Raw genomic sequence first — 27,475 nt, 5'->3', positions numbered from 1 at the left:
AAGTACTTTCACAACTGCAGATAGGCATCTGAGCCGCGAGAAGCACGGCTGTCGTGTTTTGATGACGCCATCACTGGGACTTTCCGGATACGTCATTCGGGGCTTCCGAGTTATTAAGCTAGCTCTACCTCTGTGTTCATGTCGTTAGACACTGTAAACGTCGCCTCGTTGCCATGGAGTACACACCAAAAGATACCATGAAAACGCCAAAGGACTCCAACAGCGCCGAACGGTCTGAATATTGAGACGTCGGTGTCGGGAGCGACGGTCAGACCGAGAGGCGGAATGTCAACAACGCGGCCCCTCCTCGGAATGAGGCGAGGCGCCGAGCTAACGTGCGCCGAGCAGCCGGCCAGCAGGCTCCCTGCGCCGGCCGCGAGGCAGCAGCTGGACGGCCTCACTGTGGACGAGTTCACGGTGCTGGAGGAGAAAGAAGACGAGCTGAAATGCGCCAGGCCTCGAGTGGAGCAGGTTTTCAAAGTAACATTCACCATTATCGGTCTCCTGGACCACACGGGACAGCCGCACGGCAGCAAAACATCCCGGCAGATATGGCTGCAGCTCGGAGGAAACATAGACGACGTGTCTAAGGCAAAGGTGAGGTCCCGTGTGTTTCACTTGCTCTCTCCGTCGAGAAGCCAGCAGCCCACTGCGACGCGGAGCTGTTGTTGTTTTTTGTTGTTATCCAAAGATCAGAACAAATGTCTCAATGGCTGCCCGTCCGCGGCTAACGGGCAGGTGTGTCGGTGTTCCCCGGTGGGCGCCTGTAACGTTACCTGTTGTACCGCCAGAGCCGGGAGGCGACGATGTCGTATTGAGGCTCGGTATGGAGAAGGCTGTTGCTCTCTGTTTGTGTTTTGCTGGCCTATACAGGTTGCTGCTGTCAGCTGAGAGATACAGTTAGACCATTAATGCCACTAACTAGCTCTTTAGCCACCGCTCCGCAGTGCAAACGGTGTGTTTTCTTTTGTTGACACACTGTCAACTATATTATCTATGAACTCTGTTTAGATCAGATATTTACTGAAATCATCGGTAGGCAAGTTTATTTGTATAGTATATTTCAACAACAAGGCAATTCAAAGTGCTTCACATAAAACCATTAAAGCATCAAAACATACTTCAAAATAAAACAAGATTTAATTTCATTAAAACATTAAAAACAGTCAAAAAGCTATAAATATAATTAAAGTTGCAGTGAAGTTTAAGAAATACAATGCAGTAGTGAGATCCAGAAGTGGATTAATATTCTTAAATCTGGTTCAAATAAAGGCAACAGCAAACTGAAAAGTCAATCTGGATTTAAAGGAGCTGAGGGTCTCGGCAGACCTGCAGCTTTCAGGAACGTTGTTCCAGATATGTGGAGAAGAAAAGCTGAACGCTGCTTCTCCATGTTTAGTTCTGACTCTTGGAACAGAAAGTAGACCCGTCCCAGACGACCTGAGGGGTCGGGATGGTTCATAAGGTAACAGCAGATCACAAATGTATTTAGACCCTAATCCATTCAGTGCTTTATAAACCAGCAGCAGGATTTTAAAGTAAATTATTTGTTGGACAGGAAGCCAGTGCAAAGACCTCCCAACTGGAGTGATGTGATCCACTTTCTTGGTCTTATTGAGGACTCGAGCTGCAGCGTTCTGAATCAGCTGCAGCGGTAGTCATAACGTTCCCAATATAAAACCTCACTTTTGACGTTGTGGTATCTCGTCATGACATTTGTCGGACAGTCGTCGCAAGGAAGGAAGCCACCAAATTACGTCATGAGTCGCAACCCCTGTGGACACAGATGGGTCATTTCAGCTTAACAAAATGTTTCCGTTTACATGTTGTGTTTGTTTGTGTTAAAAAGAGCAGATGGGCACAGACATTACAACATATGTATGTCTTTCTTTCACACAAACTGACACTAAAGTGAACTTCACAAGATTACTCTTTTTTTTCTTTTTTTTTTTAAGGCACCTAGGCCTGCAACACATTTGGAGATTATACACTGCACTTGCATATGCAAAATAGCTGTCGGCATCTGTGGCATTTATTTATCCCTGTGGGATTTTCACATGCATCTGTTACTTCTGCATCTTTGGTATCTTTAGTGTGCAAGTTGCACACTAAAGAGACCCTTGCAGCTGTTCCAAGCTCTGCCAGTCAACCGAGACTGCGCTGTGGAAATGGTAACTTTGCTGTCAGTCTGTTCATGGTAAGAATGACACGAGAGTCATAAATGGCTTCTGGCCTGACTGTACTAAGGTGGTGCTTCCTCTAGTTGGGAAATCACTGCCATCCTTCCCATGACAACCTTTCTTGTAATGTAGTTTCACCAGTTTGCATCTCACTTGACCCACGAGAAAGAAGAAAAAAAAAACCCGCTGCACGTGATTGAAAATAGCCCCGTTTGTAACTTTCTCTTTGAATAATTTGCCAAGGTTTGAAGCTGCTTCTCACAGCACTGGCGATGAAAAGCAATCTGCACGAGTCTTGAAAATTCATCAATAGCTGATACTTGAATATATCATGAATTGCTTCATAGTGTATTTCGGCTTTGACTAAACGGAGGGAGAGTTTCTGTCCAACTAGACTCTTTGGTTTGAATTTGAACTTGAATGTTGACTCCTTGAAGCATATTTCCAAATAAAGCTGAAATACAGCTGTTTCCCCTCAATACTCAGTCCCCAGCTGTCAATAGACAAATATCAACCTTTTCTACCAGATGTCCATCTGTGTGCTGCTGTTTTAATATGTTTTTGGATGCATGAAATAATAATAATAACTTCAGTACTCTTAAAAATTACAAAACTAAGTACACTGACTTCACTGCCAGCCGAGTTTGCTTCCAAAAATCTAAACTAAACTAGTTTTCAATAAATAGTTGTATTTCAGCTACAGTATCAGCCCATGTGGTCGTTATTGCCGAGAGCCATACCTACTTAGAACCCAGACTCATTTCATTGGTCGTTTGATTTCAAACGCCACACCCAAATATGTGTGATCCGGTTCTCTTTCAAGTCTGACGTGCGCTCTTTCTTTCTTTCTGTCCCACTGCGTCATTCATTCTCAGTAGGGTTTTCTTTTACACATTAATGCTTAAGAAATGTGACACAGTATCTGTGAGGAAGTAACCACACCCACCTGCAGCTGATTCATCCGAACATTTCCCATAGTCAGGAGATTCCCTGAATCATTGACAAGTGTTTAGTTTCAGCTCGTTGTCAGCTGCACTGCTCTACAGCGAGTTGCGTGGGCTCGTAAACCGAAAGAGCACGTGCAAGCAATTTTGGCATTAATCACCTAATTTCATTTCGTGCTTTATTCCGAATTTTGCTGAAATTTACAGATATTTTTGAGGAGCATGTGTCACTTAACATCGTGTAACGTAGGAGCCCAGTTTGGCTTTTGTTTTTTGTTCCAACAAGGTATTTTTCTGTATTAGAGATATGTGCTTTTTTTCTGTTTGCAAGGCAGTCCTTTAAAATCTAAGTATTTTCCTCTCCTTGTTGTGCAGGAATATGTTCGAGGACTCTGTGACCCAGAGCTACAGAAAGAAGAGCGGTACCCAGCGGACATGCACTGTATTTTTGCTGGTGCCCGGGGCCTCTTCCTGGACAGGCTCATGCGCGACACAAGTGCCGAAGTTGTGGTGCCTGAGCCGGGCCGCCTGCGGTTGTTGGGCCGGGCTGAACCCGTAGTGATGGCCCAGAGCAGAGTTCAGCAATTTGTAGCGCTGTTCCAGGTGGGGGTGCGAATGATCTGTTGTTTTACTATGCAGTAGTTCGGTCCAGTTATGGGGTGATAATTTTTTTTCAGTGCACAAAGGACTGTTAATGTACCATTAATCCATTAGTTGTAGACGGCTTTACATTAACTTTTCTAGTCCCATTGACAGTCTGTGTTTGTGACGTATCCAGGAAAAGCGAAGTCTGCCAAGTGACAGAGAGCCCACAGTGAAGCGAGCGTTCAAGTCCTTTGTGGAGGAAAGGGATGACAAGTACACTATGGAGCTTCTTCTGCTGCCCAGTGCCCTGAAGGAAGAGTTACTGGGACTAGCTCATAGCCCCACTGCCACAAACACATCCTCCCTGGTTAGTGTATTCCTTTTTATTTATTTTTGACAGTACAGCAATAACCACTGTGTCTAGCTGAAATTTCCTAGAGTGTCTTTGAATAACTTTATGACATTTAGAAAACAGTGGCTGTTTTTAATTTAACAAAAAACTACTTTTAGTGCATACTTCAGCTGCCATTATAAAGTACGTACTGTTGTGTGCAGTATACATTTAACTGGGACATACTTCCATATAATATTGCACCTTGAACGTTCATATAACCGCTTGCATGCTGCAAAATGTGACCGGAGGCAATAGAATATCCCAGTATTTTTTGGCATTTCCCATACTATGTATTGGGACATACAAAATATTTTTCTGGCATACTCATAGTGTAGTAGTGGGCATTGGAACGCACAGTCAAATGTATTAACTGGGTTCCAATTGTGGTGATATGTCTGTATAGCGTTCTGCCACAGCTCAGTCAAAAATCGACAAATTCTGGGTTGTAAGAGTGAGCGTAGTTGTAACTTTGCAGCTAAGATGCAAGGATTCCATTGGTCTTATTTCATTAAAGTACATCCAATCAAGACGATAACAAAACGCGAAGGATGTCCATTCTTAAATATCTCACCCTGACTGAACCAATCAATCAAATATGCCTCTTTTTTTTTGTTTCATTGTCAGTGTGACATTTGACGCAACAAAAACATTTTGTGTGCACCTGGCTGTGGTCGAGTGCCTCGAGGAGTCAAATTTCTGCAATATTCAGAAATTTCTACGAAATCAAAACAGTGTTCACTACCAAGTTAAATAAAGTATTTCAAGAAATCCAGGTTGTATGAGCAAGAAATGCAAAAAAAACACAAAACCTCCACAAACCATTTACTCGGTCTCAAGGTGGAACTGAATAGAATTTAGTGGCCAAAGATCTCTGTGACCTCACAAAACATTTTTTTTAAGTGAAGACATTTTGCACGAACATGACTGAGGCAGTAATTCTAGTGTCTGTCTACACCACTGCTGATAAAGTGTTTGTCTTTGGCTGCAGGATAGCTTTTTTGTATTAGTCAAAGTAAGGCCGGTTGATCCTGTTCTACTGGACGTGCATCTCCAACATTTTCAAGTGACGAATCATGCCTGCCACAGACATGTTTGATCAAGCTGGGCACTTTTTGCCATGCTTCTTTGAGTTGAAAGGGATGTACGATATGAATCATGACCTTTTGACCTGTCCTTCCTAACCACAGCGATGCAATGTTGTGTTTCTTTTCCCCCGATTCCGCTCAACCAGATGCTGCATCCCTGCATGGCAGAGGTCGACCAGGACCGCTCCCAGAGTAGCACCCCAGTGACGGAGCTCTCCAACCGCATACTCAGCACCAGCTTTGAGGAGAAAGGGAGCGCATCGGTCGGTGGAGGCGGCAAGGCAGGGGGAGCGTCGGGCTCGGGTCCCGAGGCCTCCCTGCTGCTCAACGGCACCCGGCCCTCGCACAAGCGGCGCTCGTCCGAGAGCGAGAACCGCGACACAAAGAGACAATACTCCCTGGAGAGGAGGGACGAGTCGCCGGAGAGAGCGCGAGAGAGGGAGCGACAGAGGGACAGGGAGGGCCGGGGGAGCAGCAGCAGCAGCAGCAGCTGCAGATCCAAAACCCCCTCGGCTTCATCATCCCTCTCCTCCTCCTCGGGAAAAGCGAACACAGTCGGAGCGATCATGTTGGACTCCAGTGAAGGAGTCTTGGATGACGGGGAGGCAGTGAGCCCAGAAACCAACCTGCGCTGCTTGGTCAATTTCTTCAGGTAAAGGTCATAATAGTTTTAAAAGAGGAATTAATCCTGATTACATAACACCTATTAAGGGTTAACCGGATATGTAGTCGAGCATAACATGGGGAGTTTGTCAGTCTATCCAGGGTTTTAGATAACTTATTGTTCATCTCTTTTTTTTCCTTGAGTGTTTTAAAGGAAAGGTTTTCATATTTTAAGTCACATGTGCATGGAGAGACTGAACTGTTGCTGTAATTGTTCCTCCTATCCATACTGGTCATGAAGACATACCTTTTCGTGAAGGGAAGTCAATGTCAGAGGTGGGGGCTCAAAATCCACAGTCCACTTTCTGTGCAGAAATACATCCTAATGTTCCGATGAGGCTAAAATGAGGCGTCCGCGGACCGATTTGGGCAAATCAACTGTATTTCCTTTGCTGAGCAGCATTGGTAGGATAGAGACAAAAGCAAGGCTACGGCTTTGAAAAGTACTGACAAAGCCTTCATATTAGCGTTGGTTGAACACGGGAACGAGTTGGCACTGGAGTGTAAATCCACTCCTGTGTCAACCTGTACTGTGGAAGTGGCCCCCATCTGGGATTGCGTTGGCAAGGTAGCCAGTAGGAAGAAGAACAGCTTTCAGTGTGCATATGGGAATGTGAGTGTATAAAGACTGCTCTTAGAAACATATGAACACCTCTCTTGCTGCCAAATAAAACAACGTTTAAAAAAAACTAATTTTCTTCAGAACCATGGGTTACCAGAAGGAAGTGGTGGAGCGCGTCGTCAAGGAGACGGGCCAGACGGAAGATACCTTCCTGATTCTGGAGAAAATCGTTGAGGAAACAAAACGATGTGAAGAGGGGTCAAACGGGGAGGGAAAAGAAAGACGATTGAACTCTGTGCGCTCTCCAGACACTCCCTCGTCATCGTCATCCTCCTCCTGCTCCTCCTCCTCTTCCTCCTCCTCTATGGTCTCTCGATTCAGAGAGCTGAGCAGAGCGTTCGTAGACCAGGGCCGGTCTAAAGAGAACATTAAGCCCAACCAGCATGGAGGCAGTAGCAACGGTCTGGGGCACCGGAGGCAGTGCAGCGGCAGTGAGGCCAGCACTCAGCAGGTAACGCACCTCATCTCATTAAGCACCCAAATTCAAGAACTCCTTGGACCATGACAAGGGAAAGACCAAATCTCCACTTTTATATCCCTGACAAAGTTGTTCTTCTTCTTTGCATGATACATTTCAGCTAATATCAGCAAATATAACACACAGCTCTTAACCTCTGTAATTTGCAGCTCTCATATCTAAACTCCCATGATTCTGAGGTTTTCCTCGAAGCCGCCTTATCATCCTTGTATCATCTCTCCTCCACTAAAATATTTCTCCTGCTGTATACCCGTGGCGGCTGTGCCTACATGTCCCAGGATGCATTGGGTGAAAGCTCTAGGAACTACACAGTGCCAGAGCCCCCCCGGCCTGTTCGATTGCCATTTGAAACGCAATGGACCACAATATAATGCACCCTGTTTTGCTCCCAAATTAGTGAGGAAAAAACGAATCCTATCAATTTCATTTCAGGCCATCACCATCAAGAGGAGCTCCAGTGCTCAAGGAGGAGCAGGAAACTACGATGTTATCACCATCGACGACGACAACGACGACGACGTCCTCATGACTAGCAGAACGGCGGACAGTCGGACGTCCCGGATGATGACGGTGCCACACCTGGACACCCAGTCCGGATCCAGAACAGACTACTTGGCGCGGGGAGGGGCCGGCGTCTCGCCGAGGGATTACCTGTCGAGGGGCGGGACTCAGACTTTGGGGGGAGCGGTGAAAGTTGAGACCGTGACGGCGCTGCGCAGCACGCCTCAGTGGCTCACGGTCACCAGCTCCTTAGCGGCGACCCCCAGTGTAGGTATTGCCTTCATGTCCGCTCACAAAACTGTGCTTTTCAATGCTTCTCTTGGTGGTTTGACCTTTTTAGTGTAAAAGTATAGTATAAGATTGATTTTGTGTGTGGAAAGGCAGGGGATCCACAATATATTGGCTGGGAAAGTCCAGGAAGTGTCTGAAAACTTCACGATTAGTCGGCTTACATTCCTACTGATGAATCATTTCTGGTTGTAGGCTCGATGTTTAAAGAACCCGTTTTACTTCTGGATGAATAATGAAACAAAATAATATTGATATAATACATTTTATATTGAATTGGTTCTTCTGTGTCTGTGTCCTGTGTTTTTCTAGCATTGAAATTGGTTTGTTCAACTTTGGTACACACTTGTCGGGTAATAAAGAAAGTCTACTTGTTTTAGATGGCAATGAGATCTTAAACGTGCCCACTCCCGGCAGTTGTTTCTGATTTCATGTCATGAATCCCATCCTCGCCTTTCTTTTTGTTATTTTAAAGGTCTTTTTTTTTCTATTTCCCCTCAGTCAGCTCAGCCCATCCCCCGGCCCTCGGCCTCTCCCTATCAGACCATCAGCCACATGGGGTTCCACGGCGTCGGAGCCAGGACTCCTCCTGCCAACGACCCCCCAGCTCCCCCAGTGACGGGCTTCGCTCGTTTCCATCAGTCGCTGCGGACTCCCTACACTCTGAAGTTGCCAAATGAGCCGGGACGCCCAGAGCTCAGGCACATCATCATCGACGGCAGCAACGTGGCAATGTCGTGAGTCCGCACCACACACACAGGCAAACACAGGCTGTCCTGGCGTCTTTGCACTGCCAAACAGTGACGTAGTTATTAGCGTGTTATTAGCGTGTCATGTAAGCAGAAATAAGTTCAATCTGGATTCAGCAACTAAAAACAAAGGATTTTGTTTTTATTTCCAAGCAAAAATGCAAATGATGTTTCTATGATTTGACCGACTCGGCACCTCAGAGGGAGCCAAGTTGCTCTGTCCTCCTGGAGGACGATCTGTTAAAACTCTCTCTTCTGTGCCCAGGCACATGTCACAGTTGTGGTGACACAAGTGTCATTCTGACAGCATTGTGGCTTTTGGTCAGAGTTTTTTTTTTTTTTTTTTTTTTTGTGTGTGTCAGTGCACTGAATATTAGTTCAGCTCAGAGAATATTGGTGTCGTTGGGACTTTTCCTTCTCAAATGAAAGTAAAAAAAACGGAAGTAGAAAGTGATGATGATGATAATAATAATTTATGTTACTATTATCTCCGAGGATCATGCGATCGGTCGCATGCGCACCTCTGTGTCTGTCCACAGCTTGCGTTCTGCTTCAGCATAATATTTTGGGGTGCCCAGTTGTGACTGCACTGCTGTACCTCAGCACAACTCGGCCGCTGCTAAGCGGGCTGACAGCTTGTCGAGTTTTGTTTGGCTATAAGTTGTTGTATAATATACATTCATTGTGTTTTATGACCATTGTTTGGGTCCAACGGGCATATCATACAATCCTTTTCAGGATTGTATGATATGACGAGTTTGACGCGGTTGCCTCCCTTTTATCAATGGTTGTTTTTCGTTGTTTTAGATGTAGTGTTTTGCAGTGCATGACAGGCCTTTAGTGTCGAGGCGGGAGCCTTTCGTGGGTTGTGTTCATTCAATCACAAAATACAGCAGTGGTCGGTGCAGACACACCTACTGAGTGCAGCTTTCTAGTTTATTTGTTCTTGTATATTTGCACATCACTGTGTGACGTGGATATGAAATAGTTTGAAAATGTTGGACCAGCTGTTCAAAAAGAAAGATCAGAACCAGCACAGACCAAAAAAAACATGTTTTACTGGTATGGATGTCAAGAGCTGTAGTTCCTTAGATGAGTGTTTTCCTTTTGCACATGAAGCCATCACCCTTCCCATCAACATCACCATCATCATTATCAGTTAAGGACACACACACACACACACTCACACACACACACGGTCATACTCTCAATGTAAATGAGCCACCTGTTAGAGTGCGTAGGTCGCAGCTGCAACCCTTATTGTGTAGGTGCACCAAAACCTAGCCCAGGGATTTACACAATGTTGTTACTCATCACGTGTGTGTGTGATAGAGCCCGGCAGAGCGGAAACAGTCGTAACAACATGATTTGATGAGTATGGTGGGGTGGGGGTACGAGGAGGTGTTTTTGGGAAGAAAGGCCTTTTCTAGTAAAAATCGTTCTGTATTGTCCAGAAATTGTGCAACAAGGGAAGCATTGAGTTCAGCCTGTTTCTTTTTCTTTTTTACTCACTCTCTGCCGATGTGTCATTACAGTCTTCGACCCCGTGTGACTTCGTCTTGACTTCTCTCTTGTGCGACCACTTCTTTTCATGTTCTGTTCTGTGTCCCTCTCTCTTCCCTCCTGCCTCGCCTCCAGAAGAAAGGATTGTTTTCATTATTGTTCTTATTAGATAATGCGAAGTCAGAGACACAGTTGTACGTCTGGAAGCCTCTGAAACCACAGCGCCCAAGACAACCAAATATTGCAAATCTCATGAATCCAGTTATTTGCAGTTTCAGTTACTTCTTGTTCTTCGTTGTTTACTTTTATTGGAAACGAACAGCCACAACTGCTTCAAATTGATGTCCAGGTTTCCACGGGGATTTTACTGCTTGCATAATGTCTTCCTGCTCGGGTTCCTTATCATTTTCTTTTGTGCGTGCGTGCGTGCGTGCATGCGTGTGTGTGCGCACTTCGACACAAAATAAGTTTGTAGTCAGTTCCACGTACTGGGACAGTGAGTAGGAAGATGCATCGTTGTTTTGCTTCTTGCATGGGGTGTCGGGGCTACGTCACTTTGCTGGAGACCTGCAGAATATTTAGTGTCCCACCACTGTGTGTCACAAGCAGCGTCTCGGCTTCACCACAGCTCATGCGAGGCCAGATTGATGATCGAGTTAGTACCCACAGCAAAAGGGAAGTTACCAGTAGTGACATAACCGCCAGAAATGCACATGAAGAGGGGAAAAAACAAGAGGAAGAAGGGCGAACAGAAGCTCCATTCACCAGTTTGACCTCTCGGAACAGTTTGGTAATAAATTTCTCTGAGAACGTCAGTTTTCTAAATACTCCTGCAGCGCTAGTTTGGCTTTTTGGACTCGCCCTTCTTATAGGTCGGCATACCTCACCGGCCATTCAGTCTGGAGTTGTATTCCATCTCAATGAAATTGTAAAACTCCAGTGAAGGAAACAGGGTATTGAGACAGACTTGGTTTTCTGCTTCCAGATGGCTTCTTAAGGGACTACAGATGCGAAATAGCTGTAGCAAAAATCTGGTACAGTGCATCAAATGGTGACATTTATGTTTTAACTGTACATGGTCCCTTTTTTAAATAAAGATATATATATGGTCGCTATAATCTTAATGTCGTTTCATATTCGATGCACAGTCAAAAATAATTCTGTTTACATGTAGATTTCCCCAATAAGTTGAAAGATGAAATAACATGTATATGAACATTTTGAAAACAGATTATTGCAGAGGACGTCACTGGTGTTTTGAGTCTGTGGCTTGCAGCAGCCAGCTTCCTGCTCGGCGAGGCTGGCTGCTCTCGGGGAGTTTCTCATCTCTGTTGGTGTTTGTTGTTTGTGTTTTTTTGCGGTTTTCTGTCCTAGCAACCCATTTGTTGTATTACAGCTGTCTGACGTGCGCGTACAGACCCAAACACACACACACACACACACACACACACACACACACACACACACACACACACGGCACTTCACACCATCAGCTGACCCAGATTGTCGCTTTTGACGTGCAAGTTTGTGTGTTTGGCTGCTGTTTCGTATTGAGCACCGTGAAAACAACTGCCGGCTTTGCCATTATTTACCATTAAACCCAGTTTGACAGTCAGCGCTGACTTGCACATTTTTTAAATATTCTTAATTTCTTTGACTTGGTCGTATAAGACATCAATAAGACAGGATTCGATTACATTTAATTTGCTTAAACAACACTTCAGCGGCAACTCTGCGACAACGTGGCTGACCTTTTTGTAGCTTTGTGATGTCAGCATTAGAGCATCGTTGACTTGTGATGATGTGGTACGTAGGGATGCACTGATGCAACCTTTTCTTTCCTAATATAATTCGCCTCATCTACCAATGCAAGTGCCAATACGATACCACTGCTCCCTTTAGCCCACATTATATTTACATTGTTTTGTAGTGACATAAGGCCGACGATGTCTGTGGCCCAAGACGTCCACATGTCCCTCCATCTCACTCTGCCCCCTCCCCTTCCTCCCTCCAGTCACGGCCTTCATCGGTTCTTCTCCTGTCGAGGAATAGCGCTGGCTGTGGAGACCTTTTGGCGGCTGGGTCACCGGGAGATCACAGTCTTTGTCCCCCAGTGGCGCCAGAAGAGAGACCGACTCACAACAGGTACGCGTGTGTGCGTGCTCATACAGGGCTGTCCTCTTCTTTTCTAATTAAGTGATGATTAGCAGGTTTAAGTGCTGACTTTGAGCTTTAATGGTGTTTTAATAAACCTGATAGACCTGTTTTTTTGTATACACTCCTGTTCAGTTACAGAGCCAAACTGTACTAACGCATTGCATTATTTTACATGTTAGTGTAAATGTAATATCATTTCATACATATTCATTTTCAGACCTCGTGGTGATTAAAAGCTAGACCATTTCAGATCACTTAAACACTTGAAAGCACCCTTTTCCATGGGGTTAAACCCTCCAACCGACTTTTCAAACTATCTATATGCATATGTGTTTGAGCATGCGGGATCGAAACCGATTGTGTGTGTGTGTGTGTGCTTTCTTCCTTTCACATTTTTTATTATTATGTATTATTAATAGAATTATTGTTATCTTATTACAGAGCAACATTTTCTAAACCAGCTAGAGGACCTGAGACTGCTCTCCTTCACTCCCTCCAGAGAGGTGTGTGGCCAGAGGATATCCTCACATGACGACAGGTACACACACACTTTTCTTACGCCTTTGATCGAATCTGACTTCTTAGAGGAGAGAGTCCACCATTCTTGAGTTCTTTACATCCAGACAGCGACTTGTAGACAGAGGAGACTCAGTCGAGCGTGCTTCTCCCGAACCCGTGTGTCCCTTACTCTCACCACACCCATCGCCAACAACAGTCATGCTGTATTTTCATAATTGAGATGAGTAAGCCCATTAACTAGAGGACAGATTCACCCATCCCCAATTAAGTGGTTTGATGTGATTTTCTAATTCTGTAATTGAAGCCTGATTGTGAGTTTCGAAAGCCAGATCTCTCTCTGGACCTTTTTAAAAATCGCAAATATATCAGTTCTCGCAAATATAATAGGCAATATTGTGTTTGGGGTTCGTAAAGATTAACTGAGCACAGATCCTGACTGCAATCTTTTCCCAGCGGATTCCCCTCTGTGTGACGCAGCGGCTGAGCCCTGAACGAGCCTCTGCCCTTTGAGCGAAAGGGAAAATCCAGAGTCTAATCTACACATACACACACTCTCTCTCTCTCTGTAGGTTCCTGCTCCACCTCGCAGAAAAAACAGATGGGATCATCGTAACCAACGACAACCTGAGGGACTTTGTCGACACCTCGACCACCTGGCGCAAGATCATTCAAGAGAGGTAATTGTGTGCAACGTTCACACGGCCGCTCAGTCAGTCATTCACTTCTTCGTTCCATTACCCAACGAGAGGCTGGAAAGTCCACCGAGGCCGACCGCCAGCTGGGTCACGGATGTTAAGGGCGTCGTCTTTTATTGGCTGACGGTTTATTTACATTTACGAGTATGGAGGAAGCTAAGAGGAACTAAATATGAGAGATTGATTTTAGATGCTCTACTGGTTTAACTTGTGTAACCCGTTCTCTGGGACGCTGCTGTCACCGGGTACTTCCTGGTCGGACTCATCTGACTGGCTCAGGCGGATTAGTTAGACCTGTGTTCATGGATCATGGAGATCAACTTCAGGCCGCTTTGAAATGTGTCTGAAGCCGCGGTTTTCCTCCCAAGCAGACGCGTAGCGGTTCTGTTTCTTTATGACATTATTATGTTTTTTTGTGAGATTATTGCACCTCCAAAAGCTTTTCATCTCATTGCTACAGTAGATCAGTAATGTTTAATTACTTTTCAGTGAGATAAATGCTTTACATAGAATGTTACACGAATGGCTTTGATCGGTAAATGTGAGCACAGACGTTCTTTTATCAGTTGATATTTGGGTGTTGAATGTTTTTTAGGGTCGATTATTCAGCACATTTGCACTGAGGTGTTCAGATGAAACAAAACCAAGGCCTTCATTCTGTGCCCTGACTCTCTGAGGCCAACATTTGTATGAGTTTAGACATTTTACAAAAATGGAAGACAAAAGAATCATCTCTGTGAACCACTTGTGAACCGGTTGTATTTCTCTCCTCGTCACTGATAGGTTGCTCCAGTTCACTTTCGTGGAGGACCACTTCATGATCCCCGATGACCCTCTGGGGAAAAACGGGCCTCACCTGGACATCTTCCTGTGTCGACACAACAGGTGTGTTTTGCCTGTGCGTGTTTTGTGAGGTTGGGAGGCAAGAGGAAACCTGTGATATCGAATCCTTTTGTTTGTGATCATAATAACACTGATGATAAGGGTTCTTACGGTCATGGAAAACCTGGAAAAGTCATGGATTTTTAAAATGGTTATTTCCAGGCCTGGAAAAGTCCTTGAAAAAAATAAAATCCCAAAAGTTTTGGAAAAGTCATGGAAATTGTGTTCATGATGTTCATTTACGCTGAGTTTAAAGTAATTAATATGCTTTTAAAAGAAAGACACTCAAAATATAAGCAGGCATACATACAGGCATCTATGTAAATGTTTATTCTTTTAATCAAACTATTGTCTCATTCATTTGTGTCATTTAAGGTTTACTGTATGCTTTGTCATACAGTAAACCTTATCATTGTTAGTTTAAATACTACATTTTCTCACGTTTTTATGTTTACACTGAGATTTCACAAAATGTTTGGTCATGGAAAAGTTATGGAAATCCTTTGGTCAAAATGTGTATGAACCCTTTGTTGAATTGTTGTTGTGTTCTCCATCTCTCCCCGCCAGGAGGGCCCAAGTCACTCCTCCCCCTCTGAGGCCGCCAGACTTCCGGCCGTCCTCCCAGCAGCAGCAGCCGGTTTACGTCCAGGCTCTCCACTCCGCCCCTCGGGCCCCTGCCTCCCTGACGCCCAACCCCACTGTGCACTGGCCCCACTCCGGCCCCCCCGATTGGCACCCGCCCCGCCGCTCGCCCTCGCCCTCGCCCTCACCCTCGCCCCCTCCGCAGCGGTCGCCGGTGGAGACGTCGGAGCTGAAGAGAAAGCTGTACGACATCTTCCCCGACCAGAAGCAGCGGATCGACCGCATCCTCAGCGACAACCCGTACATGAGAGACCTGAACGCCCTGTCTGGGCTGCTGCTGGGATAAAGACACACACACGCAGTACATATGAACACATATGCAAGAATATATATACGTGTCGGCAAAAACATAATTTATTTCACCATTTATTCCAGCCTGGAGGTCATGTGAAGTTTTTTTGATTTTAAAAACTGGTCGTCAAATAAGCTGCTATTGGCCGATTTTTTTTATTTATTTTTTTCTCGCCCTCCTCTTTGCTCTCAAATTGATTTGCGGTAAACGGCGTGGTATCCACACAACCAAAATGTTAACAATTTGTCATGTTTGTCCAGCAGCAAAGTCTTTTTGGCTTCGATGATCATAAATCATTGCAGATCCTCGACAACAGTCCGGAGGTTCATTGACTGTGGGAGAAAAATGTTTTGGACCAACGACAGTGAACTGGTTGCTCAAGCTCAGACCCTGAAGGGTTTCCTCTCCAGAAGCTTGTTTACGATCAGACTCGATCACGTCTCTGAATAAACAAGCTCTGCGCTCTTTATGGACATAAACTGGGACATAGACAGGTTTTTGTGTTTGTTTTTTTTTTACAGTTTTCAACATATTATTTTATACCCTTGTTCTGTAACAGTGAATTCACAGTTGTTAAACTCCGTGTCAGTGAGCCGTTTCAATCATTTACAGTACCACCTTTTCTTTGTTGGCAGTGTTTTTCTAAGAAGCATGATGAGACCACTCGCTTTAGCGTCATACAAATCACTATTAGTGACAGTTAATGTTGGACCAAAAATTCCCCAAAAGTCATATTTGGATATTAGACACAACTTGCCACATTATGGAAGCACCTCTATGCTAAATATAGCTATATAGATGGGCAGTTATGACAATGTTATTCCCACCTAGCGATCTATTGCTCATGTTATAGCAGCGCTGCCCATCTTTGAAATGTTCACCCGTACATCCTGGCCTCCACGCCACAAAAGATTATCTGACGGAATCCGAATGACGCTCTCGTACGTTACCAATTCTTTACCAAATGTCAAAACGATTAGAGCAGACGTATGAAAGGCGTCATTCTTCCTCAGTCACACGTCTTGCGTTTTGAACGGATATCATAGAGGATGCTTTACTGTAGAATATTCATTGTTTGGCAGGAATTGGCTCGATAATCGAGGGACATTGTAGCGCGTTTGAGTGCCATCACTGTGACATAACCCCCACATCCCGTGTTCCCTGGCAGCTCTGTGTTGCTGCTGTTTCTACATGATCTCTGAAAAAGCTGTGGAAGAAATTCAGGAGGAATGCAGTGACGAGTTCTGCGTTAGCACTCAATTCGGGGGAGTTCGGCCTTTTTCGGCGATACGTTTGTAAGTCCACCACACTACAAGAGTTTGGATTCATCCATTGAGTTAATGGAGCCACTTTATTTTGAAATCGCACACCGTACGTTTGCTCACCAGAATAAAATCTTGCAAAGACGACATATTTCTCATGTTGCATTTGTAATTAGTGTTTAATCGCTCAATTGAATGCACTGAAGGCAAGTAATGGTGTCGTGAGTAAAACAAGGTTTCATTGATGAATTGGCAGAGGTCTTGTAGTGTTTTTTCTTTTCCTTTTTTACCCTCATACACCCAGAGAATGCAGGCCGCTGCTTGCATATATTTGATGTGCATCCGAGTTTTGTAATATACACACATTTTATCTCCTTGTAAGGAAAAGAATCTCTGCACAAAACTTTTACAAGGTGTCTCAAAGTAAGTTTTGTTTGTACTTTGTGCCATGTTGTTGTAAGGATAACTGAAGGATTTTCTCTTTTTTTGTTGTATTATAATTCTTTTGTGTTGATTATTTTCTTTTTTGTAAATACAAGCATTTTTGGCTACGGTGCACATGGTTTTATGTATGTGGGGGGGGGAGGGAGGAAATAAATACGGCAGACCCCATACAATTTCTTGTGTGTAGTTTGGTGTTCACTCATCCACCATGTTTCAAATTATTATTCCTTTAATACATTTTTCCGAGACCACAATACTGTGACGACCAAAAGTTAAACACCCATTTAAAAGAATGTTTTCGACATTTTGGTTTCATGTGCTCATGTGCTTTCTTTCAAAGAGAAAGAAAGTGTTGCACATAACCAGCGGTAAAGTTTTTATGCGATGTGTTAATTAGTTTGCTTTTTTGCTGGAAGTGTGATTTTAACACTTGTGACCAGTCAAGACCTTTATGCTAAGCTATGCTAACTGGCTGCTTGTGCTCTAGCTTCATATTTATGCTATTGATCTTATCATGTAGCAAGGAAGTTAATAGGTTATATGATTATTAGATTTTTAAATCGTAGTTACAAGTTAATTACATAATATATATATACTATTAAAATGGGTTGAGCAACATTTTTGTTTTGTTTACATCGGCAGTTTTGTCTTGTTTCCTGAACTTTCTAAATCGTTTTTTATTTGTAGTAGCCTATAGTTGCCTCGGTGGGATTCATTGTCCAGTGGGACAGGTTCAGTTCTGTCCCACTGGCACATCTTCGAGTGCTTGAGCATTAGATGCCGACTTTGCTTAAGGGAATTACCCACAATTCATAGCAATGTGACGTTAAACACGCAGTTACCAATGGAAGCATGAAGCAAAACAAAGAGGACGACACGTGGGTGTTCAGCCCGATAAATTACATGTAGGATTAAAGATGGAACATAAAAACACATGAAATGTATTTATTTTTTTACACAGATGTATTCATCAAACAGTTTGCTTTGTTATTGAAACTGTTTTGACAAAAAACGAGTAAGTAGATTATTTAAAATCTCATCTCGTGAGGAAAGAGCCTGGAAGACGTTCAAATCAGGGAATAAAAAGTGTAAAATAAATACCCACAATTGTACACAATATGTTGTTATATAGTCACATGATATGTTGCAGCAAAGGGCTGTCCCATTCATACTTACACCAGTTCAAGCCCACACAGCCAGTTACCAGGTGACGTCAGTGAGTCCCTGAGAGTTCAGTGAGACCCTGAGGGCCTAGAGGGACATTGAGATATTTCAGTCTGGACCAAAGTGGTGGACCAGCTGTGTGGCAGGCCGACATTGGCATCCCAGGAGCCATGCTGCTAGCATGGCAAAACAAAAAAACATAGTGCAGCTGCCAAAATCTACGGAAGCTTCCAAATCCCTGGATCCTTGCGAGCAACGTCCAGGTCGGGTTCAAGTGTATTGCCATACATTAAATGAAATGAAATGCATCTGCTCTCTCGGGCCCTTTTACAAACTATATGTAATACATAATAAACCCTTCCAGGCATTTTCCCAGAGGGAAGGAATGAAAGGAGACCACGTGCGGTTAATACACGATGTCATGTGTTCAACGTGACATATATAAATGTTCACGTTCAGGGTTGTCTCTACCGAAATGAATAACGCCCCAAAAAGAACCGCCGTGAACATTGATTGGTTTCACAATCCCAAGATGGATCAATCTATTTTCAGTGTGTGTGTGTGAGACGATGCACATGTTGAACATCTTTTTCTTTCTGGATATTGCATGGGAAAATTAAGTCAATAAGAAACAGAAGTTCTCTGAAAGAAGTCCGGCCTCGTAATGTTTTAAAGGTGCCCACTTTGTCCTCGTCTGTGTTTCAAGTTAAGAGCGTGACTTTTGGATTCCTTTAGCTTCTTGTCTGTTGTTGTTCAAAAAGCAGGAAAATGGCAGATGACTAGAAACAGAATCCCACGTGCTCCTCTCCAGTAACTCTCGCAGCATCATATACAACATAATCCATCTTTTTTGCTACTGCGGCGAGTACTTTAATTTTGATTTGGGCCTGCTGCTGTCAAATACTTTGTCAGACGGAAATCCCGCCTCACAGCTCTGACAGCCAATCAAGCGCAAGCTTTTCTACATGTTCGGAATAATCTAATATTAATTATATTTCCAGTAGTTTCTACTGGACTACACAACTCTAAACGACAATAAAGGTATTGCATGCCCTGGTGCATGTTCACAGATAGGACTGCTTCAGACTTTTCTTCCACATTAATGTTTTGCCGCAGCGCTCGGCCGTCCTCTTGTGGTCGTGGTTGGTGTTTATCTGCAGTGTTTATGCATCCACTTCCAGTAAAATGTTTTTTCTATGTTAATTCTAAAGATAAAGGCTCTCTATGGGCTATTACAAAAGGTTTGAAAACACTCACGTTAATGGCCCAGTGTGGCCAAAGTATTAATAAAGCATTGACATCATTTGCCACTGCTTTTGACTTTCTCTCTCACTTCCTCACACACTGCTTCAGCATTCACATTGAAATCCTCCCACAGCACCACAGGCCGGAGTCACTTGTGCATATTATTCACTAGGGGGCAGTGTGCACATTGAGATACGGCCTCTGCTGTTCTCTCGGCTCTCGTGCAGAACAGTGCATGAAAGTGGACCGATTGTTGAAGAGCCTCATTCAATTCACACCCTTCTGATGGTGATATGGTTTGTGGTGTGTTTTATTAGTGCGGGGCTTTTATTTTAAATGTGGCGTTATCTTTTGCACAGGTAGAGTACTCGGTGCTGCAGACAGGTGGTTGACCTGCTGCACACGCAGCAGTACGTCTGTCTCCGTAGTTTTAAGAGATGTTCTCAGTTACGGGAGATTACCCACACTGACAGGTTGTGGCCTTCTCGTGGGAAGAACATCTGGACGGGATTTCTTTGGCCCGAAAGTCCATCTTCCCTCAAGGATGAACTGATTGGATTTTTTTGGTCTTCAAAGGTCAACGTGACCTCAACAAAAATAATTCACACGCTAATGATGACACCATCACACAAACGCCTGACAGGGTAACATGATGAGGCGATGACGTTTTGGACAGACATGGATGGTAAGCTGCAATCTGCCGGGTGGCGAAGGCCATATGACCGTGAAGTGGTAATAACTGATTTATTTTCCACATTTTTCCACATTCTTCCTCATGCTTATGGTAATTATATGTGTGTGTTTGATGAAGACAGCAGACATGCACTTAAAGATGACTTTAAAACGTATTTACCTTTTTGTCTTTTTACCAATTTATTACTTTTTACACTCCATTTTAATGATTGATTCAATTAAATGTGTCGTATTTATAGAAATCTATTGATGTATTCAGTTGTATTTTTGACTGGACAGAAGCCGGCTGACAGTCCCATGTACAGTTACATATGTGGTCTGGTTTATTGTAACAAAGGCCAGATGTTAGTTATGAGGACTGTGACTTTAATTTCCAAGTCTGCATGCTGCCATCTTTTTGAGCTCTTTTACAAGCATTGTTTTTTCAATTAGATTTATTACACGGCACATCTTTGTGAGCAATGTTTATAGTGTGAAATTCTATTGAAACACACAGTTTGCAATATCTGTGTCAGTTGGAAGGGGTTTTTGACTAAAACTGAGGATTTCATAATTTTAAATACATTCTTAAAAAACATTTGTGTCTTTAAGCTTTGTCCCAAACCCAAACAAATGCCCTGATTAGGATCCTCATCAAAAAACAACAACAAAAACCTACTGAATATTGTTTTACCACCTTGATACTTCATAACTTGCTTATAAACATGATATTGAGCTGATGGCATGTATTAAAGGTCTGTGGAACATTATATACAATGGTTTTTAATATACTCTCGTATGTGATGTGTGTAGTACTTGTTACACACCACTAACCTCCCAAACTCCAAGGTTTTCTATTTAACTTTCTGTTTGGGAGTTTCCTAACGTTCCGAAGAGGACAAAATGGACATTTGTCAAGCATTTTCACGTTCATCCGCAGAGAATGAAGCGATGAAATCTCCTAACTCCAAAAGTCCTTAAAAAAAAAAAAAAGCTCTAAAGCACCTTTACATCCATGACACTCTCATACATGTTTCCTGTATGGTGTGCTGTGCTGTGTACAAACTGTGCCTTACCTGACTCTCCTGTTTGGTTTGTTCAGGGCGGCACACAACTTTTGCATTTAGTTGATCAGGAAACACTCGGCTTCACCCAACGTGAACCTCAGCAGAGGTCTAATGAGCCCGCATAACTGAAAACATCTGTTTGGTTGTGAAAGGCCTTCAACCGACTAGCATCCCCCATTCCACCTCGTATCCGACACACACATTGCAAAAAAATACTTAGCTTTATTTTGTAAGTGAGTGAAATATGTAGCTGGTAAGGTAGTCTTTTTATGAGACTGGGGTTTTTTCTTCTATTTTTAACCTTTTCTATTCATTTTTAAACAGACATTTAAGATCCTATCAAATAATAAAACAAATCTGAGGGTTAAAGGTTGTGTTCATGTTTACACAATGGATGCCAAAAGGAAATCAAGCCTGCTGGACTGAAACTCAATCGATGCACTTCCTGGAGGGATTTTACAGGGAAAGAACCTGTAGGTGCAGCGCGCGCCTTCCAGCCGCGTTGCTTTCATGCAAACTCTCATGTACTCACGCAGACCAGGAGCAGTGTTACAGAAGCAACGTGCTTCTCGCTAACCTGGCTCTTATTATGCAAATGCAGGTGGCTTTTCAGACAGTGACACATGGTGTGAGTCCAGAGATTATTCCTTGTTTGCAGTATACAAAAAATATATATATATATACAGATGCTAATCACGCCGGTCTGCTTCAGCCCAAAAATGTGCCTCAGGGGAATTCCCTGCAGGACAGGTATTCTAATTTGGGACAGATTTGGGGCACTTCTGGTTGCATTAAGAGGCCTTTGCATGCAGTGTGTACCTACTGCACAACGTTGACAGAAACACTGTTTGACTCGGGATTACAGAAAGTATATATTTTTTTCTACCTATGAATTTTTAGCATTAAACCCTGAGACGACACCACTCTTTAACAAAGTGCGTTTGTATTGAATCTTTTAGGTTCTACACTGTGGTACAAAGGACAACCCTGAAAAAGTATTTTCTATGAACGCATTATATGTATTTTTCTTTGTTTTAAATAACCAGGATAATAACAATACTCTTTCATTAAAAAAAATATTTAGATCATCGAAATCACTTGAAACTCTTCAAAGGGTAACAGGGCATAATTGATAAAGGCATCTCTCTCTCTCTCTCTCTCTCTCACACACACACACACACACACACACACACACACACACACACACACACAAAGGCAACATTATTCTGGCCTGGGTTTATGCTCAATTCAGATCTAAAATGTGCTTTCTCAGGATGTGTGACATCTTTTTCTCGGTCAGACGCTCTGTGTCGCAAAAACAGGAGTCTGTCAGGCTTGTGGGTGCAGGATGTGATTGTGCCTCCCACCGCCACTTCTAAGCAGAAAATGGGGAAAGACTGGTGCCTATTATAGAGTTGTGGCTTTTGCCCACTTAATGGGGACACTCAAATCCCAAATCCCATCTGTGCCACCGTTTCCCTTGTTTTCTGAGTCCCTTAATTGCCTTCCTTGTTGCTCCATGGTCCTGTGTGTGTCATACACAAGCCCGTAGTTATAGTTATAAAGACACAGACAATGCTGTTTGTGCTTTTGATCACTGCCCCACAGACTGTAATTGAATAGCCGGATTTCATGATCACGTAATTACATTAATCCATTGTTAAGTTCGTTGGTGCCCAGAGGACTTTAGGCTAAAGGTAATAAAATCGGTCTATCAGCACCTCTCACGAATAATAATATCATATCTTGTCTTTGTTGCCTTTTTAAATATCCAGCCAGCTGCCCCCTCCTTACCAGTCTTTTTTGACATGCTACGCTAACTGGCTGCAAATCTTCATATTTAGAGTGAGAGTGAGACATGGGAGTGTCCTTTTGACAATTTCACAATCGAGCTGCCACAACAAGTATAATGGCTACAAAAATATGACAAACAAACATTCAGAAAGATGCTCTTGCTCTGCGGCACCCAAACAGTAAAGCTTCAAAAGCTGATCCAATCCGCTGTTTCCCACGTTTGATCTCCCCGGTCACAGTCGGCATACTTGAGCTGGAGTTTAAAGGACAGGGGTTCAAAACCACTCCTGTCAGGGTTTCCCCACAAGAATCTCAGCGGTGCACAAGTCCTCAGTGAGAATCCTGAGAAACCCACAGCTAAGAATTTGCATTGATTTAGGGTCAAGCGCTGCCAGACAACTTTATGTCTGGAATTTGCTGATGAACATTTCTGCCTGCTCCGTCTTCCTCCCGCTCACTCTCTCCTTTCATTTCACACATCCCCCCCTCTGTCTCTGCTCCTCTCACCCTCTCCCATGCCTCGATCACGTCCGTCTCCTCACTTCCTTCCTCCCTTTCTCTCAGACTCTCCTCTCGGCCTCCCCTCTCCTCCTCAAACTATCTCCCTTGACCGCTTCCTTCCACATTTTTCCTTTCCTCAAACATCCCTCATTGTCTTCTTCATATTATTTTGATGCGGGGGAAAATAAAACAACATGTATGTCCAGCCAGAAATTCAAATTCCAGCCGCATACCATCGCAGCTTAACATTCTCTTGGGTTTGGATCACCCCACTTCCTCTGCCTTCCTTCCCTAGCCCCTCTCTCTGCAGTTTCATTTTTTTTATCTCATCATCATAAGAAAGTGGGCTCACTTCCTCCACAACTGGACAACTCTCATTCAATGATGACATTTAATTATCCCTTTTTAAAATATTTACTTTATAAGCATTAATTGCATTTATTATAATGCATATATTTTATTCTATAGCCTTCTATTTATCTCTATTTTTATTTTTTTACCAAGTGTATTGTTTATTACTCAGTAAAGCACAACATAAATTTGGAAAAGTGTCTTGTTATTATCAGAGCATAACAGCATTGGTGGAATTTGTAATATGCTGATTTGTGGGTTTGTAATCCATATTTTGAAAGGGAAATATACATTGCATAACAAAGACTAAGAATGTACCATAATGTCATGGTGGCGTTTGAGGGAAAGTCGGGACCATGAATGGCAGTGCAAAATGTCATGGCAATCCATTTAACAGTTGTTGCAATAGTTCAGTCTGGACCAAAAAAATGGTTCACCGACCAACATTACCATCCCTAAAGCCTGCCGCATATTTTAAGGTTGTTAAAATATGGTATGCTGTTGAGAACATAGCATCTTCACGCAGAAAGGGGTGTATGCTTTTTTTTTCAGTGAAAAAAAGAGGTGTTATTCAACCTATAACTCTTGCAACATGTGTTATGTATCATCCATACATTGGATAGGAGGTGACATAGATTTGAGGGTAATTTCCATCCAGCAAAAAGTGATAGTTGTACACTAGTGGTCTACTTTGTGCTGTTCAGAGATAAATGTCCCTCCTCTCCTGATTACAGTAAGAAGTACACTCACAGTCCCTGAGCCACTGTTGATGGTAGGATAATTGGCTTAGCCCATATTTACAAAAGTCTGTTACTTCTCTCACTTTTCTTGCTGTCTGAGTCTCTGTAACCGTCCCATGCGCTCAGCCTGCTGCTAGCCTGCTGCTAGCCTGCTGGGACAATGCACTTACATAACCAATCCCTCTATGTAATCCAGCCTGTAGCCACTCCCACCCCCTCCCCTCCTCTCTCTGATGGTGCTGCTGGTGGGGGACTGGTCCTTCCTTATGTCCAGATTACTATGGAGGAGGCAACATGACCTCTTAATCTAATCTCACCCAGTTACTTGTTTAAGTATCAAGACTGAATCACATGGCTTCGTCTCAAGTGCTGAGTCACTGGAAGTGTGATAGTTTCAGTCACCTTGCTGTTCAAAATAAGGACAGCTACAAATTTTTAATGCAATGTCACAGAAGGCATATGAAGGCCCCAGTGGTAACAAGATGCATTTCTTGACTTTTTGCCTCTCAACCCATCATTTATTTTTCAGGTATATTTTTGTTGGCACGTGCGTTTTATACATTTGTATTTCGTTATCATGAATTGGAGAAGTAAAGGCAAAACATGAGAAAGCAATTAAACTACAAACCTCGATTTGTGTGTGTGTGTGTGTGTGTGTGTGTGTGTGTGTGTGTGTGTGTGTGTGTGTGTGTGTGTGTTTGTGTGTGTGTGTGTGTGTGTGAGAGCGCGCGCGCGCGAGTGTGGTCGTGCATGCGTGCATAAATGTGTCATAGCCTTTGTTGAGATTATTTATAAAAATAATCGATCATCTTTTTGTGTGTGAAAATTATTTAAAACAATATCAAAGTAGGAAACTGAGTGCGTGGCAGATATGTGTGCATGTATTTATTTTTTAAATTTTCCATTTGGACCAATATGTACAATGTGCGATTCGTGCAGAGCGCGTTCCCGCGACAAACTTCAACAACTGTGCGCGCTCTGGAGCGGCTGGTACTTAAAGCCTGGCGTCTCGTCTCTGTTACAGGAGCAGTGTGAATATATATACACCGAACTAACAAATGAAAGACGACTAGGAGGGATCCCGCGGCTAGCACTCATTTAATTGCAGTGAACTGAAGGATATTTTGTCCGAGGTAAGCGTGTGTGCTGTGGCGAGCGAAACGTCGGGTTTTCGAGTGTAGTGTGTGTTGGTGGGAAAACAACAGCCCTGGTGTAGCAGACGTTAGCTTCCTTCATTAGCGCGATGCTAATGTTGGCTGTTGGCTAGCTGTGCTTGGGGCTGGGGGGAAAGCTAGCCGTGTCGGTAGCTCAGCTTGTTTTCTGGTCGTGACGTTTCGAAATGCACACTTCTCTGCTGTTTCCAGTCGATTGACAAGCCTGCGGAGCGACCGTGGTTGTCAACGTGCCCCGGTGCTGTGCACTGGGAAAACCACGGAGGTGTCGGTTCCTCGGCTTGTTCGCACACTTGCTAAGCTAACAAGTCACCGATTCGGCTAGCTAGTATGCTATGGGCCACTGCTTTACGGCAAGAAGAGGCCTTGTGTGTCTGTAACGGTTGACGCTAGCTCGGCTCTGCCGTTGTCCGCCTTGCCAGACACACAAGGCCATTTTGCTTTCTAAGCGGGTTAGTCCAGGTCAACAGAAACCCAACACGGCGTTGTTTAGCCGTCGCAACGTTACCGGCATAACCGGGTTTCGAGGCTGCTGTCGAGGAGGGAGGTGATGACTAACGTGTACTCAAAGTAACGACCGCGGCTGCTGTCAGAGATCCACCTGGACTGGTGTGTGTGTTTGTGTGTGGGGGTGACCTGTCTCAAAGGGGAGGACGGGTGAATGTCAGCTTTCGCTTGTTGTTGTTGTTGTTGTTGTTGTTCCTGTGACGGTTCCGATCGACTTTATAACGCGCTCGTCTCATCTGTGCATCGCGAGTGCAACAGATGAGCAGGTCGCGTTCATGTTTTGTGCTTCCAAGAACACCTGTAGATGTGTTAACTATGCTGTCACTATCACAACACATGGTCTCTTTATGTGACATCTTGTTTACCTTACTTAAGTCGAGTAAGGGAGCCCCATTGATGATCACTTTTTTCTTTGTTGTTGTTCCTAAAGTCTGCTGCTCAGGTTGAGGTGGGATGGAGCTTTGCTGGAAATAACCTACTTTAAAGAATTCACGAGAGGGACAAGGTCTAGTTGTCCAGGGCCACGCTGTGATTCAGAAGTTTGGTAACTTTTCAAAGTGATACTATTGTCTTTATCATGCAAAAGCTTCAGATGCATAAATGCAGCAACATAAAAGACACATATCTGTATGTGTTTTAATACACGTTTGTTTGACAGCTTCCACTCGTCGACTAATAATCTGACACATTATATAGAGACATGGCTGAAAGCTAGTTTCCATTATTGTGGGGCACCTTGCAGGGATGGCAGATGATTTTGTCAGACTTTGGAATATTGGAAAACTTTAAATGTGTGATTGTGTTAAGTCATTGGACATGCTGACGAGCCTGGTTGGTTGGTTGTTTTGAATCACCAAGTGATGACTATGCATGTGCGGGTAGTAATGTTTCAAGGGCAAGGGAGATGCAGTATGTGGTCTTCGCTGACCAAGATAGACTACTTGGCAAGTGCGGACACATCAGAGTCTTTCAGCATCTCATCAATGGAAATTACATGAATCCTGAACCTATTTACCATATTTCACAAATGCTTAAAAGCTGTGCTTTTCTATAACAAAGCAGCTTGTCAGAGAAACACTTTACAGTTAAGACACTTTACTGTGTCAATCTGAGTTGACTATCGTCAAACTGTAGATGAAGAACCTTGATGTCACCCCTATATTGCTGGTACCATTGCAACTATCAATGGGACTGCAATTATGTCTCTATTAATTGATAACTACTTGCAGCACATTCGACGGCTTGTTGAAAAAGGTGGGAAATATTAAGGCATCTCTTTTGGATATTTTGATTGGATATAAAAAGTCCACTGCCCATCATTTTACTGTCCGATTTAAAAATAAATAAATATGCAACTCAAATGTCACCTTTTCATTG

The 27,475-nt window shown here is 43.5% G+C and overlaps 1 protein-coding gene across 1 annotated transcript; it reads left to right on the top strand.

The window, feature by feature from the left end:
- Positions 1-285: 285 nt before the first annotated feature.
- Positions 286-15,431, top strand: n4bp1 (nedd4 binding protein 1; the record flags this gene model as incomplete). The annotated part of the gene is made up of 12 exons (XM_079224192.1): positions 286-597; positions 3,500-3,727; positions 3,903-4,076; positions 5,335-5,840; positions 6,555-6,924; positions 7,384-7,719; positions 8,242-8,477; positions 12,007-12,137; positions 12,591-12,687; positions 13,238-13,345; positions 14,147-14,248; positions 14,813-15,431. The coding sequence occupies 12 exons, from the start codon at positions 286-288 to the stop codon at positions 15,171-15,173; spliced, it is 2,961 nt and encodes a 986-aa protein (XP_079080318.1). The 3' UTR covers positions 15,174-15,431.
- Between the last annotated feature and the right edge of the window lie 12,044 nt (positions 15,432-27,475).

The sequence above is a fragment of the Taurulus bubalis genome (assembly GCF_910589615.1).
Source record: "Taurulus bubalis genome assembly, chromosome: 9".
Classification (NCBI taxonomy): Eukaryota; Metazoa; Chordata; class Actinopteri; order Perciformes; family Cottidae; genus Taurulus; species Taurulus bubalis.
The sequence above is the reverse complement of the archived record's forward strand: the minus strand, read 5'-3'. Positions and strand labels throughout refer to the sequence as shown.